Source organism: Scylla paramamosain, chromosome 39 (assembly GCF_035594125.1).
Source record: "Scylla paramamosain isolate STU-SP2022 chromosome 39, ASM3559412v1, whole genome shotgun sequence".
NCBI classification, from domain to species: Eukaryota; Metazoa; Arthropoda; class Malacostraca; order Decapoda; family Portunidae; genus Scylla; species Scylla paramamosain.
In genome coordinates this window covers 13,265,311-13,281,799 of record NC_087189.1, presented here as the reverse complement: position 1 = coordinate 13,281,799, position 16,489 = coordinate 13,265,311, and the positions used below count along the sequence as shown (strand labels likewise).

Genomic DNA, 16,489 nt, shown 5'->3' with positions numbered 1-16,489 from the left:
CTCACATTGAATAAACTGACTATCGTTTTCTTTTCCTTCTCTTCTTCCCGTTTTCTTTTTTTTTTTTCTTAGCAAACTGATGTAGGTGTTTTTTCTTCCTTTTTTTGTAGTAGTAGCAGTAATAGTAGTAGTGAAGATATGAGTGGTTTTCGTTGTCTTTGTTGCAGAGAGAGAGAGAGAGAGAGAGAGAGAGAGAGAGAGAGAGTTGGCACGAATTTCGCTCCTGTGATTTCAACATTCTTTCCTCATTCATTTATCTTCTCTCTTCTCTTCCTTTCTTCCTTTCTCTCTCTCTCTCTCCTTCGTTGTCGATCGTGTCTCATCCTCCCTTCCTTCCTTCCTTCCTTCCTTCTTTCGTTTCTTCTCCCTCTATCTTCTTTCCTTGTATCCTTTTAATTCTTCATATCTTAAGGACGGAAAATAAATAAATAGATGAATAAAGAGATAAAAAAAAATAAAACTCTAAAATCGGGCGGAACGGGGAGCATCTGTCCACTCATAAGGGGGGGCGCTCTCCCCTTCAAAATTGGGGGTCTTTCTGTCCTGTTGGGGGGCGGAGGCAGGGTACAGGAGAGGGGTTTGGGGGTCCGAGGCGTGGGGGATGTATGGGGCGTCTCGGAGGGGGGGAAGAGGGGGACTGAGGTAAGCGGTGGGGGGGGAAAGGTCGTGATGGTGGTTGTAGGGGGGAGCGGTGATGGTGGGGGGTGATGGTGGGCTGGTGGGGGGGAGGGAAGGGGAGAAAAATGGTTAGTGATGGTTAGTGGTTGTGGTTGTGGTTGTGGTTGTGGTGGTGGTGGTGGTGGTGTTGTGGTTGTGGTGGTGGTGATTGTGGTGTTGTGCTTGTGGTGGTGGTGGTGGTGGTTGCTCTTATTATTATTATTATTATTATCATCATCATCATCGTCATCATCATCATCATCATCATCATCATCATCACTACTACCACTACTACTACTACTACTATTAATAATAATAATAATAATAATAATAATAATAATAATAAGAAGAAGAAGAAGAAGAAGAATACACTACTGTTTCTAGAGAGAGAGAGAGAGAGAGAGAGAGAGAGAGAGAGAGAGAGAGAGAGAGAGAGACGTTCATAGAGATACAGGGACATTGAAACACACACAGACACAATTCAAAACAAAAATAATGAAGCATCTACAAACTCATAACCTTATCACTTACAACTTAACACTTACACTTAACACTTACACTTACAACCACACAAGTAAAGACGAGAGCACGTACCGGAAGACAGGCTGGAGGGGCATGGTGGGCGCGACAGACTGCCTGGAGATCCTGAGGGCCTTGTGGGTGGGCGTGGGAGCGAGGGGCGGCCCGGGGGAGGTGGCGGAGGGCGTGGGTGGTGGCAGCACGTTGAGGTGAGCGGTGCCGTATGCGGATCCTAAGGTTGAAATTCTGGGTTGTTGTTGTTGTTGTAGCTGCATGACCTTGTTGCGCTCGTCTCTGTGTCTGGGAGGAGGAGGAAGAGGAGGAGGAGGAGGAGGAGGAGGAGGAGGAGGAGGAGGAGGAGGAGGGAGAAGGATGGTCGTGTTAAGAATTTTATAATGATACGGAAAAAGAAGGGAGATAATGATGGTAGTTATAGTAGTAGTAGTAGTAGTAGTAGTAAACAGTAATAATGATAACAATAACAAGAATGAAAGCAATAACGGTATCTAAGTTCATCATATATTTTTTTCCTTCACGTTTGTTTCCATCTAGATATTTCCCCTGTACTCCCTTACCCCCCCACCTACTCTACTTCCAGCTCCTCCTCCCTCTTCTCCTCCTCCTTCTACTCCTTCTGTGCTCACTTATTGACGGAGGCGGCGATGCAGGACAACCAGAAGGCAACGATGACAAGGCCAACAGACACCCCTATGATGATCGGCCACGCAAGGCTCACCTCCACAGGGCCACAGTCACACGCCTCCTGCTCCGCCACGTACTTACACGGGCTGGTGGGTGGGGAAGGCGTGGAGGTCAGTGGTGAGGTCAGATAGAGGAGGTATTGAAGAGGAAGAGACAAGAATAAAAGGAAAGAAGGGTTGCAGGAAATCATCATATATGTTTCTTGTCCTATCCTGATTAGTGACCCTGAGAAATTTGTTTACGACATCGTTATACCACACAGACGTAAGAGGATAGGTAGAGATGGTGGTGTTGATAGTGGTGGGGTATGGATAGAGGTTGATAAAAGTGAGGAATTGATAGAGAGGTGTTGATAATAGTGAGAAGATAAGGGTGGTGTTGAAACTAGTAAAAATAGAGACGATGTGGTTGTGAGTGGTGAGAATAAGTGGAGGAAATGATGTTTGTAAGTGGAACCCAGTTAGCTGAGGTCACTGAAGTTAGTTTTAATAAATGGTTCAATATTTTCTCCCAGCTACTTGTAACAGGCTGTAGTGAAAGCTGTTGGGCTCTACAAGAGTGTTCAAAGCAGGAGATGAAATATGGCGGCCTGGAAATGAAGTGAAAACGAAATGATATCTTGGAATCCTGAATATAACTCATGCAAACATCAACCCAAAGCATAAAACACGTAAAGTGAAGAAAAACTAAACAATTTTTCAAGGGCACATTACCTAAAAGATGCTTCCCCGCACACACTGCACAAGACTTCCTACTTTCTCTCACCTCTGTGCTGTCCACCTCTCTAATGCAAGAGTTAACTGGTACTCTCAGTCATTCATCCTTTTCTCTGGTAAACTCTGGAACTCCCCTGCCTGCTTCTGTATTTCAAGATGGAGGTTTCTAGACATTTATCCTCAGTTATTTGATCATTCTACTTGGCATTTCTTCTTTGGGAACTGGCATTTAAGTGAGTCCTTGCTTTTTTATTCCAGATTTTTGTTGCCCTTGACTAGTGGCCCTCTTGCATTAAAAAAAAAAAACTTATTCGGAGGAAAGAAAAGCTAAGCAACGTAATATTTCAAGGTCACATTACCAAAAGACGCACTCCCTCCACTCACTCGGACCAAACAAAGCAAAACCACCTTTCAAAGACTCCCCAAAAGACGCACTCCCTCCACTCACTCGGACCAAACAAAGCAAAACCACCTTTCAAAGACTCTCCCGAAAAGACGCACTCCCTCCACTCACTCAGACCAAACAAAGCAAAACCACCTTTCAAAGACTCCCTAAAAGACGCACTCCCTCCACTTACTCGGACGAAACAAAGCAAAACCACCTTTCAAAGACTCCCTAAAAGACACACTCCCTCCACTCACTCAGATCAAACAAAGCAAAACCACCTTTCAAAGACTCCCTAAAAGACGCACTCCCTCCACTCGGACCAAACAAAGCAAAACCACCTTTCAAAGACTCCCTAAAAGACGCACTCCCTCCACTCACTCAGACCAAACAAAGCAAAACCACCTTTCAAAGACTCTCCCCAAAAGACGCACTCCCTCCACTCACTCGGACCAAACAAAGCAAAACCACCTTTCAAAGACTCCCTAAAAGACGCACTCCCTCCACTTACTCTGGGCATTTACACCTGGAGTTCTGACAGACCAGCCCCACGACGCAGGCCGAGGCGGAGACGCAAGGCTGTCCAGGTAGCAGGCCGTCACTCACTTTGGTGGTGTTGGCGGCGGTGTTAGCGGTGTTGAAGGTGGTGGTGGTGGTGAATTGAGTCTCGCAAGTCTTCGTGGTCGCTTTGTAAATGTAGTTTCTGTAAGATTTGTGGTGTTGAGTAAATTAGTGATTTTTTTTCAAGTACTGTATTTTATTTTATTTTATTTATTTATTTAATGGTACTGGTCCTTACTTCATGACGCATAAGGAACAACAGATGTGATAAATAAAAAAGGGAAGTCAGATGGAATAAAAGGAAGGAATAGGAACAGGAACAGAGAGAGAGAGAGATAGAGAGAGAGAGAGACTTCCCATTCCTTAGGCTTATATAATTGATAGCTGTTGATATTACGTTGATGAGGTGAGGTAGATTAAGCTTTTAGGGTAGTGAAGTTACTGTTACAACTGCTGCTGAGAGGATAAATATTGAGGTTTTTAATAGCATCTTTTATACGCGTATAGACTGACCCACAGTTACAGGAAAAAGAGAAAATAAAAGGAAAGACACACAACATTCAGAAAACACCTGCGATGCATTAACCCTTTGACTCTCACTTGGTACACCTTTCCCTAATCACCAATCACTCTGAGACACCTTTACTTGTTCCACACGTCCAATCTTTGAGCTGCGAACAAATTGCAAAATATATTCTTTCCCACCTCTAATATTTCTTGTGGATGCTTGTAAAAGACTTCGCGCATTACTTCTGCAGCAGCTAATTCTTTCGCGTTGCAGAAAAAAAAGGAAGTATTTAACAGAAGACAAATCGTTTCTATCAAGTTTGTCAATTATAGTTTGGCAGGAGTTTTCATATTCCTCTCTTGAAGTTAATAGACTGTTGATAACTGTTAAAAGGGAACGACTGTCTGAATTTTGACGTAATACTGGTGAAGTTAGTGTTAAGTAACGTGGTATTACTCGTGTTTAGGGGAGAAACCTGCTGTAAGTGTTAGAGTCACAGGTTAGGTCAACTCCTCACTCTTGGGAAACTGCCAGATGAGGAGAAGAAGAAGAAGGTGATGGTATTGTAAGATGTAAGGGGCAGAAATAATCGGTAGAAACTCATACAGTGCAAGAAGTGACAGCTTAACAACGGGTTTTACATCATCAGCGTGGAAGACACCCTTGAGAAACTACAGCATTGTGCTTGTGGCCTTTGAAGAGGAGGCATGAAGAGAGAACAGTGCTGGAGAGTATGAGGACCCCCCCCTCTCTCTCTCTCTCTTTCTCTTTCTCTATCTCTCTCTCTCTCTGCGTCATGGTGGTGTTGCCTTGACTTTTGTGACGCTGTGTGCTCGCCTACTGCCGTCCTGGGCCTGAGAGACGTATATTAAGAGAGGGGCCTGACAGAACTCTTGACGTGTTGTAGGGGTTATAACAAGAGGAACGTCAGTAAAATTCTCTCAGTAATCAGGATAGAACAAGAAATAACGGGCTCAAGCTTGAAAAATTTAGGTTCAAGGAGATAGAAAGAAATTGGTTCTCAAATAGAGTGGTGGATGAATGGAACAGACACAGTAATTAGGTTGTTAGTGCTGAGTCATTAGGGAGCTTTAAAAGATTAGACAAATTTATGAATGTGGATGATAGGTGGAAATAGGTAGGCGTGTTTCATACAGGGACTGCCACTTGTAGTCCTGATGGCTTCCTGCACCAAACCTTATTTCCTTATTGTGACTATGGAAACGGCGAAAGGAGGAGAACAACGGGCGCAGTTTTACATAAGGTGAACCGTCGAGAGCGTTATGTAAGTGTTGTCAGGAATGTGCAGTGAGTGGGAGACAGGAAGACAAATGATGATAAAGGTTCCTTCAGGGCCTCGCCACCAACCGCGGTTACCTGTCAGGCCCACTCAGGTATTGATGGGGTGGCCAGGTATACACACACACACACACATACACACACACAGTGGCCCATACACACACACACACACAGTAAGTAAGTCTCTCTCTCTCTCTCTCTCTCTCTCTCTCTCTCTCTCTCTCTCTCTCTCTCTCTCTCTCTCTCTCTCTCTCTCTCTCTCTCTCTCTCTCTCTCTCTTTCTGCAGTAGTAGTAGTAGTAGTAGTAGTAGTAGTAGTAGTAGTTATAAAGATAACAACAGCAACAACGACAACAACAACAATAACAACAACAAAAACATCATCATCATCATCATCATCATCAGACAAGTGCTTACGTAGATAAACCAATGGGAGAGAAGGAACAAAAAAAAAAATAAATAAATAAAAATAAATAAAAATAAATAAATAAATAAATAAATAAATAAATAAACAAATATAAATTAATAAATAACGCTTCCACTTACTCTTGGCAGCGGCAGAGACAGGACACACACACCAAGCTGGCGCCACACACCTGACTCACGCCGCAACACAGGTCCAGGTAGCCAAACCTCTCTAATGGCGGTGGCGGTGGTGGTGGCGGTGGTGGGGGTGGTGGTGGCAGAATAAAAAAACATTGTACGTGGTTGTAATGTCATGAAGAAAGGAGCACAATACATAATGAAGGAATAACATAAGAAAATAAAGGTACAGGAAGCCATCAGACCTACACGTGGCAGTCCCTGTATGAAACACGCCTTCCTGTTTCCACTTATCATCCCCTTCCGTAAATTTGAAGGAAGGAAGGAAAGAAGAAGAGAAAGAAGGAAAAGTCGCTAATATTAAGCCCGCTGGTAATGGTACACAAAAAGGAAGGTAAAGAAGGAGGGAAGGAAGGGAGGAAGGAAGGTATCAGTGGTTATCATTAGGAAAGCTAGTAATATTATGAAGGAGGGAAGGAAGGAAGAGAAAGAAAGAAAAGTGAACATTATTAAAGGACAAAGGAGATATGATAAAAGTAATGCTAGACCTTATTAGCACAAACATATTTCGTGGTTATAAACATTTTCAGTGGTTTGAGGCTAGACGATAAAAAAAATAATAATAAATAAATAAAAATCCAGATTAGAACGATTTCAAAACATCTACTAGAAAAAACACTCAAGGACATAAAGAGGCGTTCATTTTCATGTCACTCCTCCTCCCTGGATAGACAAGAGAGTGAAAGGAATGGATAAACAAAGGAAACCGCCAAGACAACACCAATTATATTAACTTTAATTCAGTGTATCATAAAAAGATGCCGTTTTCTTTCGTCACTTACTGGCTCTGGGGAAGATACTGAAAGAAAATGTGAACCCTCTCCCTCTCCCTCTCCTGCTTATTATATTGTCTTCGTGTGTGTTTGTGTGTTCATGTGTGTGTATAATTAAGAATGATACTAATGGAAATGACTTTGATTTACTTAAGATATTCTAGCAATGCCTATTAATCTCTCTCTCTCTCTCTCTCTCTCTCTCTCTCTCTCTCTCTCTCTCTCTCTCTCTCTCTCTCTCTCTCTCTCTCTCTCTCTCTCTCTCTCTCTCTCTCTCTCTCTCTCTCACCTTGTCTGTCTTCTCTTTCTGGCACCAGTGTTGTAGTGTTCCCATGAGCACCTGTGAGGAGAGGTGTGTTATTATTATTATTATTATTATTATTATTATTATTATTATTATTATTATTATTATTATTATTATTGTTGTTGTTGTTGTTGTTGTTGTTGTTAGCAGTAGTAGTAGTAGTATGCTTCACAATAAATACTTTTACTGGTGATATTTTTAAGCACAGTTTATTTATTTAACTTTTTCTATTTATTTATTTATTTATTTATTTATTTATCTATTTATCTATTTACTTATTACTACATGTACTTGGCGTGTAAAGAACAGGTGAAATTAGTAAACAAGTGAACTCAGATGCAATAAAAAGAAGAAAGTGGCTATCAAGAGAGAGAGAGAGAGAGAGAGAGAGAGAGAGAGAGAGAGAGAGAGAGAGAGAGAGAGAGAGAGATTTCCCAGCCGTCTTTGTTTATGTCTACTCATGCGTGTGTGTGTGTGTGTGTGTGTGTGTGTGTGTGTGTGTGTCAGAGCCATTAGTAACCCATGTCACTGATACCACGTCAATACAACATTACACGCCACCATTACAAAAAAAAAAGACACATTCTCTCACCTTAACCCTTTGCCTACTATTTGGTCCACCTTTCTTTAATTACTAACCACCCTGAGACACCTTTACTTGTCCTCCAGCCTCCTCCAATCCTTAAACTGGGTAGAAATTGTAAAATGTATTCTTGTTTCTTTATCTCCCCTTCTCAGCTAAATGTTTACAAGAATTTCATGCATTGCTTCAGGTGGGCTTGTTAGGTGTCGCAGTGAAGGGGTCAGTAGAGCGCTGGAGAGGAGGCAATACTGATTAGGAGGGAATTATATCACCTGCTAATGACTCGTGTTTGTTGTGGGTCTGGTAATTTAATGCTGGGTGTTTCTGTGGCGGGGTTGTTGTTGTTGTTGTTGTTGCTGTTGTTGTTGTTGTTGTTGTTGATCTGCTTTGATATTGTGGCGTGGTTAGGTGTGGGAATGGTTCGCTTCTCACTCGGGGCGTAAGCAAAGTGAGTTATCTATAAAAAATAAATGGTAAATAAATAAAGTAGGCATAAGAAATAGTACAGGGTTATCACATTGCCAGAAATAATGATTGTGATTTGTTTATTTATTTATTTATTTATTTATTTTGTTTATTTATTTTTTATCTTTTGTGCCGTAAATCTTGATATCTTACTATATAAAAACTGATAGCCACTACATATGAAAAAAAAAAATATATATATATATATATATATATATATATATATATATATATATATATATATATATATATATATATATATATATATATACAGCAATGCAATGGTAAAGATGGGATCACTCCAACCTAACACTGCAATAAAAAAAAAATAAATAAATGGAAAAATAAATAAAAAAAACTGTGAAATCATACACATACGAAACAGACCATAAAAAATAAATAAATAAAAAAAATGTCGCCTCTGTAGACTCATTACTCTTATTATGTTAGTATCACTGCACGTCCACCTAACCTAACCTAACCTAACCTAACTCTTATTATGTTCGTATCACTGCACGTCCACCTAACCTAACCTAACCTATCCTAACCTAACCTCACCTCACCTAACCTAACTTAACTTAACTTAACTTAACTTAACTTAACTTAACTTAACTTAACCTAACTTAACCTAACCTCACTTAACCTAATCTAACCTAACCTAACCTAACCTAACCTCACCTAACCTAACTTAACTGAACTTAACTTAACTTAACTTAACCTAACCTAACCTAACCTAACTTAACCTAACCTAACCTAACCTAACCTAACCTAACCTAACTTAACCTCACCTAACCTAACCTAACCTAACTTAACTTAACTTAACTTAACTTAACCTAACCTAACCTAACCTAACTTAACCTAACCTAACCTAACCTAACCTAACCTAACATAACATAACTTAACCTAACCTAACCTAACCTAACCTAACCTAACCTAACCTAACCTAACCTAACCTAACTTAACCTAACCTAACCTAACCTAACTTAACCTAACCTAACCTAACCTAACCTAACCTAACCTAACCTAACCTAACTTAACCTAACCTAACCTAACCTAACCTAACCTAACCTAACCTAACCTAACTTAACTTAACTTAACTTAACCTAACCTAACCTAACCTAACCTAACTTAACCTTACCTAACTTAACCTAACCTAACCTAACCTAACCTAACTTAACTTAACCTAACCTAACCTAACCTAACCTAACCTAACTTAACCTAACCTAACCTAACCTAACCTAACCTAACCTAACCTAACCTAACCTAACCTAACCTAACCTAACCTAACTTAACTTAACTTAACCTAACCTAACCTAACCTAACCTAACCTAACTTAACCTAACCTAACCTAATCTAATCTAACCTAACTTAACCTAACCTAACCTAACCTAACCTAACCTAACCTAACTTAACCTAACCTAACCTGCACGTCCACCTAACCTAACCTAACCTAACCTAACCTAGCACGTCCACCTAACCTAACCTAACCTAATCTAACCTAACCTAACCTTACCTAACTTAACCTAACTTAACCTAACCTAACCTAAGCTCCAAACGGACCTTTCTGTGTCGGTTCCACTCATACTGTTCTTCTAGACAGGGTGGAATCAACAGCTTTTCGTCTCATGAACTTCTCTCCTCTAAATGACTGTCTTCAGCCTCTCTCTCATCGCCGCAATTTTGTACCTCTAGCTATTTTCTACCGGTGTTTTCACGCTAACTGCTCTTCTGACCTTTCTAACTACATGCCTCCCCTCCTCCCGCGGTCTCACTGTACAAGACTTTCTACTTTCTGTTACCCATATTCTGTCCACCTGTCTGATGTAATAGTTAACCAGTATTCTGTCATTCATCCCTTGCTCTGGTGAACTCTGGAACTCCCTGCCTGCTTCTGTATTTCCTCTTTCCTGTGACTTGAACTCTATCACGAAGGAGATATCAGGACAGTCATCTCCAATTTTTGATAATCCGCCATGACCTCTGATTAGGGTTTCATTTTTTTTTTAATATTTTGTTGCCCTTGGCTAGTGTCCCTCTTACATAAAAAAAAAAAAATGTGGGATGTTCGGCACAGTTTATATAGAATTCCATGTCTGAAAACACATACGCCACCTTTAGATAATTTCTGGGAGTGAATACCAAAAGAAAAATAATAATAATAATGATAAAAAAAAACAACAGGGCCAACTCTCAAGCCAGACAGAGTTCACGAAGAGGTGGCAAAGAGACAACCTTTACCAGAAGCACATTTGTCGCTGATCGTGCCGGACCTCCACGCCTTCACCTCCGCCCTACAGCGATGTGAGCGACCTGACCTAACCCAGCTAAACCTAACCCAGCTAACCTAACCCAACCTAACCTGACCTAACCTAACCTAACCCAACCTAACCTAACCCAGCTAACCTAACCCAACCTAACCTAACCCAACCTAACCTAACCCAACCTAACCCAACAGTACAAAGGTGTCTCCGTAACCACCACACAGTCGCGGAGCAAAACCAGGATTCACAATTCACGAACACCTAATGAAGCGCCGTGAGTCAATGATATCGTGAAGTGCGGCGCGTCAACACGATTCACCGATGCACCATGACAACACTAAACACACACACACACACACACACACACACACACACACACACCTGGAACCTTAACTTCATTAAATATTGAGAGGAGATGAATTTGAAAGGTCGATGGAAGGTGTACGAGGAGGAGGAGGAGGAAGAAGAGGAAGAGGAGGAGGTTTATGTAAAAGTTCAAGGCCAGCAACAGAGAATCTTCATTTAGATTTCATTGATGTCTATTGATAGAAGAGAGAGAGAGAGAGAGAGAGAGAGAGAGAGAGAGAGAGAGAGAGAGAGAGAGAGAGAGAGAGAGAGAGAGAGAGAGAGAGAGAGAGAGAGAGAGAGTTTTTGTTTGGAAAAGGATTAACGTAGGTGGAGGAATGAGGATGGGAAGAAAGGGGAAGGAAGGAAAGGAAAGGAGGGGAGCGAAGGACAGAAAAGAAAGGGGAGGGAAGGAAGGGGAAGAAAGATAGGAAGGGGAGGGAAGGAAAGGAAAAATGGAAAAGAAAGGCATCAGAAGGAAAAAAAATGTGGAAAAGGAGAAAAGAAGAAGGGAAGGAAAGGAAAGGAAGGGAAGGGAAGGAAGGGAAGGGAAGGGAAGGAAGGGAAGGGAAGGGAAGGTGAAGGCTAGCAGACGTGTGAGGAATCATCCTTTCAATTATTCATTTTGACTCTCTCTCTCTCTCTCTCTCTCTCTCTCTCTCTCTCTCTCTCTCTCTCTCTCTCTCTCTCTATCACATTTTATCAACCCCTTTTCCTGCAAACTGCATTTTGTATCGATATCTTCTGAAAAACCGTTCATTTTCATTCGCTTTTTATTTTTTATTCGCTCGATGAAGGGCGTCAGTGTTGGCTGCTTCTTTTAGAGCGGCGTAGTGAGTGCAGGTTGACTGCTGGCCTGAATTAATGCTTTGCTCTCTCACCACGACTATTTTCAAGAGCTACAGAGATGATCAGCGCGGTTCTCAAGAGTGTTTTTCCTGTTAATCATGTAGAAATCTTGTTAATTCGTCACTACAACCGAAAAGAAGAAACGCCCTTAATCTGAAACGCTTTTCTCTCTCACCACTATTTTCAAAGGCCACAGAGATGATCAGCCCGGTTCTCAAGAGTGTTTTTCCTGTTATTCATGTAGAAATCTTGTTAATCCGTCACTAAAAACCATGAAAACAGCCTTGAAAACGAGTACAGCTTCAACTAGAGTCTTTTTGAATGTAGTGAAGATGCAGCGCAGAGGAGTTTCAGAATACAGTCCATTGTTGTGAGTGGCGTGTCCTCTCGTCATTACGTACTCTGCACATTAAGACATAAACTGAGACACAAAGAAGGAATGTAAAAGCCTTACTTAGCAGTGATAGCAGCAACACCCCACGCTTATTAGATCTTCACCCTCTCTCTCTCTCTCTTTTCATCAGATCGATACACAAAACAGCTCTTTGTCCCGGGAAGTTTTTCAAGGACTTACGCATCAGTGACCATATGTATTCTGAAACAGTTCCGCCCCGCACCTCCACTGTATTCAAAACGCTCCAGTTGAAATGACACAGGTTACTAAAGTTTTTTTTTTTTTCGGTTATAGTGACAGATTAACAAGTTCTCTACATTATTAACAGGAGAAACGCTCTTGAGAACCCGGCTAATCATCTCTGTGGCCTTTGAAAACAGTCGTGGTGAGAGAGCAAAGCGTTTTAGATTACTGGCCAAGACTGCTCTTTTGAAACTTGTTGATGTGTGTTCGTGAGTGATGACAGGGAGATGTGGCAGGGAGGCGCGGCGAGGTGTGGCAGGGAGCAACAGGCACCACAACCGCCGCTGATGATGCACAAGTAACGGAGCACATTCTCAGATTACGAAAAGACATCCTCAGTTACTTTTTTTTTTTTTTTATGAATTCTCCTCGAAGTTAATGGGATTTCCAGGAGTGTTAGTATGACTGGTAATATTAGTATGACAATTAAGGATTCTGCACCGTCAGTAACACACACACACACACACACACACACACACACGAAACTCAGAGAATAATCCTTAAAAGAGTTATGAGCTTCTGTAAACACAAGCCAAGAGTCACGGTCACCATCAGGCGCGGGGGTGAGCAAGGCGTGGCGCAGAGCAACACTTTAACACTTGAACACACGCAGGAGAGAAGGAAAGGGAAGCCGTATTCACAAACACTTCATTCTCTCACGCGACTGTTTCCAAAGTCCACAGAGGAGACAAGATGAGTTCGCAAGAATGTTTCTCCTGTTGATAATGTATAAATCTTGTTAATCTCTCACTAAAATCATACAAAAAACCCTTAAAAACCCCGTGTGTGACTTCAACTATGTAAAGACTTGCAGATGTAGTGAAGATGCGGTGCAGAAGTGTTTCATAATATAGTCCTGTGTGTGTGTGTGTGTGTGTGTGGGTGTGTGTGTTTGTGTGTGTGTGTGTGTGTGGAGGCCAGCCTGGGCCCGAATTCAGAAACAGTTTGCTTTCTTTCCAACACTAATTTCAAAGGCCGCAGAGACGATTAGCCGGGTTCTCAAGACTCCCGTGTTAATAATGTACAAATCTTGTTAATATATCACTAGAAACATTAAAAAAATATATATCCTCAAGAACCCGTGTCACTTCAATTAGAGACTTTTAAAAGTAGTGGAGCTGCGGCGCAAAAATTGTTTCAGACCGCGGTCCCTGCTGGCTCACAACGCAGAGACCTTGGGTTGGACCTCCTGTTCTGGCGGGCAGGTCTTTTTTACTGATGCAAAGACTTTACTCACTTTATTATTTATTTTATTTATTATTTATTTGGAAAGACTTTACTCACTTTATTATATTTCTCTTACATACATGTATTTTTGAAGCAGTTCCGCGCCGCAGCTGCACTACATTCAAAAGGCTCTAGTTGAAGCTATTCGGATTTTTAAGGGTGTTTTTTTACGTTTCCAGTGGCAGATTACCAGATTTCTATATGAGCAGCAGGAGAAATATTCTTGAAAACCCGGCTTATCATCTCTGTGGCCTTTGAAAATAGTCGTGGTGAGAGAGCAAAGCGTGTCTGAATACGGGCGTTACTTATTTACGTCACCGCTGCCTGTCTGCCATATACGCAAGTCACCCTTTAACACACACGTTTTCTATCGTGTCTTAAAAGGATCGCGCTCATTGGTACTTGACAGACCTTAAAGTTTCAGTCCAATTTCTCAGTGCTTGAAAATACGTGGCTGCTTGTGTGTGTGTGTGTGTGTGTGTGTGTGTGTGTGTGTGTGTCTGTCTCACCTTGCAACACGCTGGCCAGGGAAAGAGTGACAAGACAAGGCGAAACACCAAAGTCCTCCATTGCATCCAGTACCGCATTCACGTTTTCTACGATGTCTAGCGAAAGAAAATGGGCGTCGTGTTTCCTCCTGGTCATCATCATTCACAGGTCATGTCCGTCACTTCACAACCCACTCACATCCCCGCTGGCCTGTCACTGTTCCTGCTGCTGCTGCTTCTGCTAATGTACCCTTCATGTCACTTCACTTCACTTCTTCCTCAGCCTCCTAGAATAATCAAATGTATGTTTTTATTTCTATTTACTCTTGTGCGTAAATGAATTATGTGATGAGAGAGAGAGAGAGAGAGAGAGAGAGAGAGAGAGAGAGAGAGAGAGAGAGAGAGAGAGAGAGAGAGAGAGATACCAGGAAGCACGTGGCAGGTCAACACTCAGTAAAGAAAATAAAATCTCTGGGAAGGAGTGGCGATAGCGTGAGAGAGAGAGAGAGAGAGAGAGAGAGAGAGAGAGAGAGAGAGAGAGAGAGAGAGAGAGAGAGAGAGAGAGTAATACAGTCCGTCTTGCCTCACGTCACGTTCACAACTGACTGACATTTTAGTGTGTGTGTGTGTGTGTGTGTGTGTGTGTGTGTATGTGTGTGTGTGTGTGTGTGTGTGTATGTGTGTGTGTGTGTGTGTGTGTGTGTGTGTATACGGGTGGGGAGACGAAGGGACACGGGTCGATGTAGGTGGGAGGAGGTGGGAGGGTGATAATTGTAATTGAGAAAGGTAGGGAGAGTAAGGAGGAGGAGGAGGAGGAGGAGGAGGAGGAGGAAGAGGAGGAGGAGGAAGGGATAGGTTATAGAGGTTGTAGGTCAGGATTACTAAAAAAAAAGTTAATAAAAATATCTACTACTACTACTACCACTACTACTACTACTACTACTACTACTACTACTACTGCTACTACTACTACTACTGCTACTACTACTATCCATTGCCAGTAGCATCATTAATCTTTACATCATCCTCATAACCACCACCACTACTACTACTACTACTACTACTACTACTACTACTACTACTAGAGAAGGAATGTATTGATCACTTAAGACATATATCATGCGTCTACGGAGACAAAGAAAACGCAAAAAGGGAAAGGAAAGTGAAGAAGAAGAAGAAAAAAAAAAGAAGAAAATTGCAACTCATTTGTCTCTTTAGTTAAATGAGCTTCCTACTTCCCGTTTTCTTTGCTATTCCCATTTTCTTTGCTATTCCTGGCAGTCCGTGGCGGAATATATGACCAGTAGTAGTAGTAGTAGTAGTAGTAGTAGTAGTAATATAAAAAAAAAATAATCTATGTTATTTACTACGTCTACTTTCTCTATCTGTCTGTCTGTCTGTCTGTCTGTCTGTCTATCCGTCTGTCTGTCTGTCTCACTTTTCCACCTAATGCCATCAACTCTGTAATGAAAGTAACACACTGTCGCGAGAATTTCTTCCCACGCTGTACCCTTCTTGCCCCAACCCTTCACGTTTTCTGTGACCACTGACCAACGGGCGAGGCAGTTCATTACTCTGCTTCAAGGTGTTTTATACATCACTGTTGCAATTGTGTCACTAGTGATGATGGTGGCCACAAGGAGGAGGAGGAGGAGGAGGAGGAGGAGGAGGAGGAGGAAGAGGAGGAGGGAAAGAAAGGGATAGGATAGAAGAGAAGGAGGAGATGGAAAAGTAAAAGAAGGAGGATGGAGAGAGAAGAAGTAGGAGGAGAAGGGGAAGAAGATACAGGAGGAGGAGGAGAAGAAGGAGGAAGAAGAGGAGAAGGGAAGAAGGATGGGGAGAAGAAAGAGGGGGAGGAGAAGGTAGATTGGGAGAAGGAGGACGAGGAGGGGAAGAAGAAAGAGGAGAAGGGGAAGAAGGTAGAGTAGGAGGAAGAGAAGGAGAGGAGGAGGAGGAGGAGAAGGAGGAGGAGGAGAAGAAAATTAAGAAAAAAAAGTATTACAAAAATGACAAACGTGTATTGATTACAATGACACGTAATTCTTGTGTTCTATTTTCTTCTTTCCTCCTCCTCCTCCTCCTTCTCCTCCTCCTCTGGTTCCCTTTCTTCTCTTCCTGTCTACATCATCATCATCAATCTTTCTATATTCGTGCTTTATCAAATCTACGTACTTTTTTTTTTATTCCTTCATTCCCTCTCTTTTTTTTCTGTCTCTTCTCTCTTCCTATCTCCTTACGGCTCTTCATAACTTGCCTCTTGATCTTTTCTGTCCCGCCTCAGTTGTCGTGATGAGGGGGAGAGAGACAATCGTACATCACAGATAATTATCGTACTTGCCACATACCTTCCGCGTCCTCCTTCAAAAGAGAGAGAGGGAGAGATAATTTTCTTACAAGTATTTTCCCTCCAGTCTATTTCAGTGTCATACTTCCATCACGCTCGCCCAGGTTCAGGTTCTAACAATAGAGTTCCTGTACAAACCTAGATGCCTACACACGAGAAATTCCGTGACGGTCTAAGCTCTTCTTGGAATAAATGAAGGGTATTTTGACTCCCTGAACGTGAATAATTAGTGAGTGTTTGCATGAGAATGTTAAACTGTTGCTG

At 41.9% G+C, this 16,489-nt stretch overlaps 1 protein-coding gene across 2 annotated transcripts; it reads right to left on the bottom strand.

Annotated features, from left to right (window-relative positions):
* Positions 1–329: 329 nt before the first annotated feature.
* Positions 330–14,217, bottom strand: LOC135092232 (uncharacterized). 2 transcript variants are annotated; one of them, XM_063990593.1, is made up of 7 exons: positions 13,903–14,217; positions 7,012–7,062; positions 5,893–5,983; positions 3,491–3,682; positions 1,821–1,964; positions 1,252–1,476; positions 330–715 (listed from the first exon to the last, which is right to left on the bottom strand). In XM_063990593.1, the coding sequence occupies exons 1-7, from the start codon at positions 14,042–14,044 to the stop codon at positions 463–465; spliced, it is 1,098 nt and encodes a 365-aa protein (XP_063846663.1). In that variant the 5' UTR covers positions 14,045–14,217; the 3' UTR covers positions 330–462. The 2 variants fall into 2 exon arrangements, with proteins under 2 accessions (XP_063846663.1, XP_063846664.1); XM_063990594.1 differs by having other exon boundaries at positions 330–406.
* Between the last annotated feature and the right edge of the window lie 2,272 nt (positions 14,218–16,489).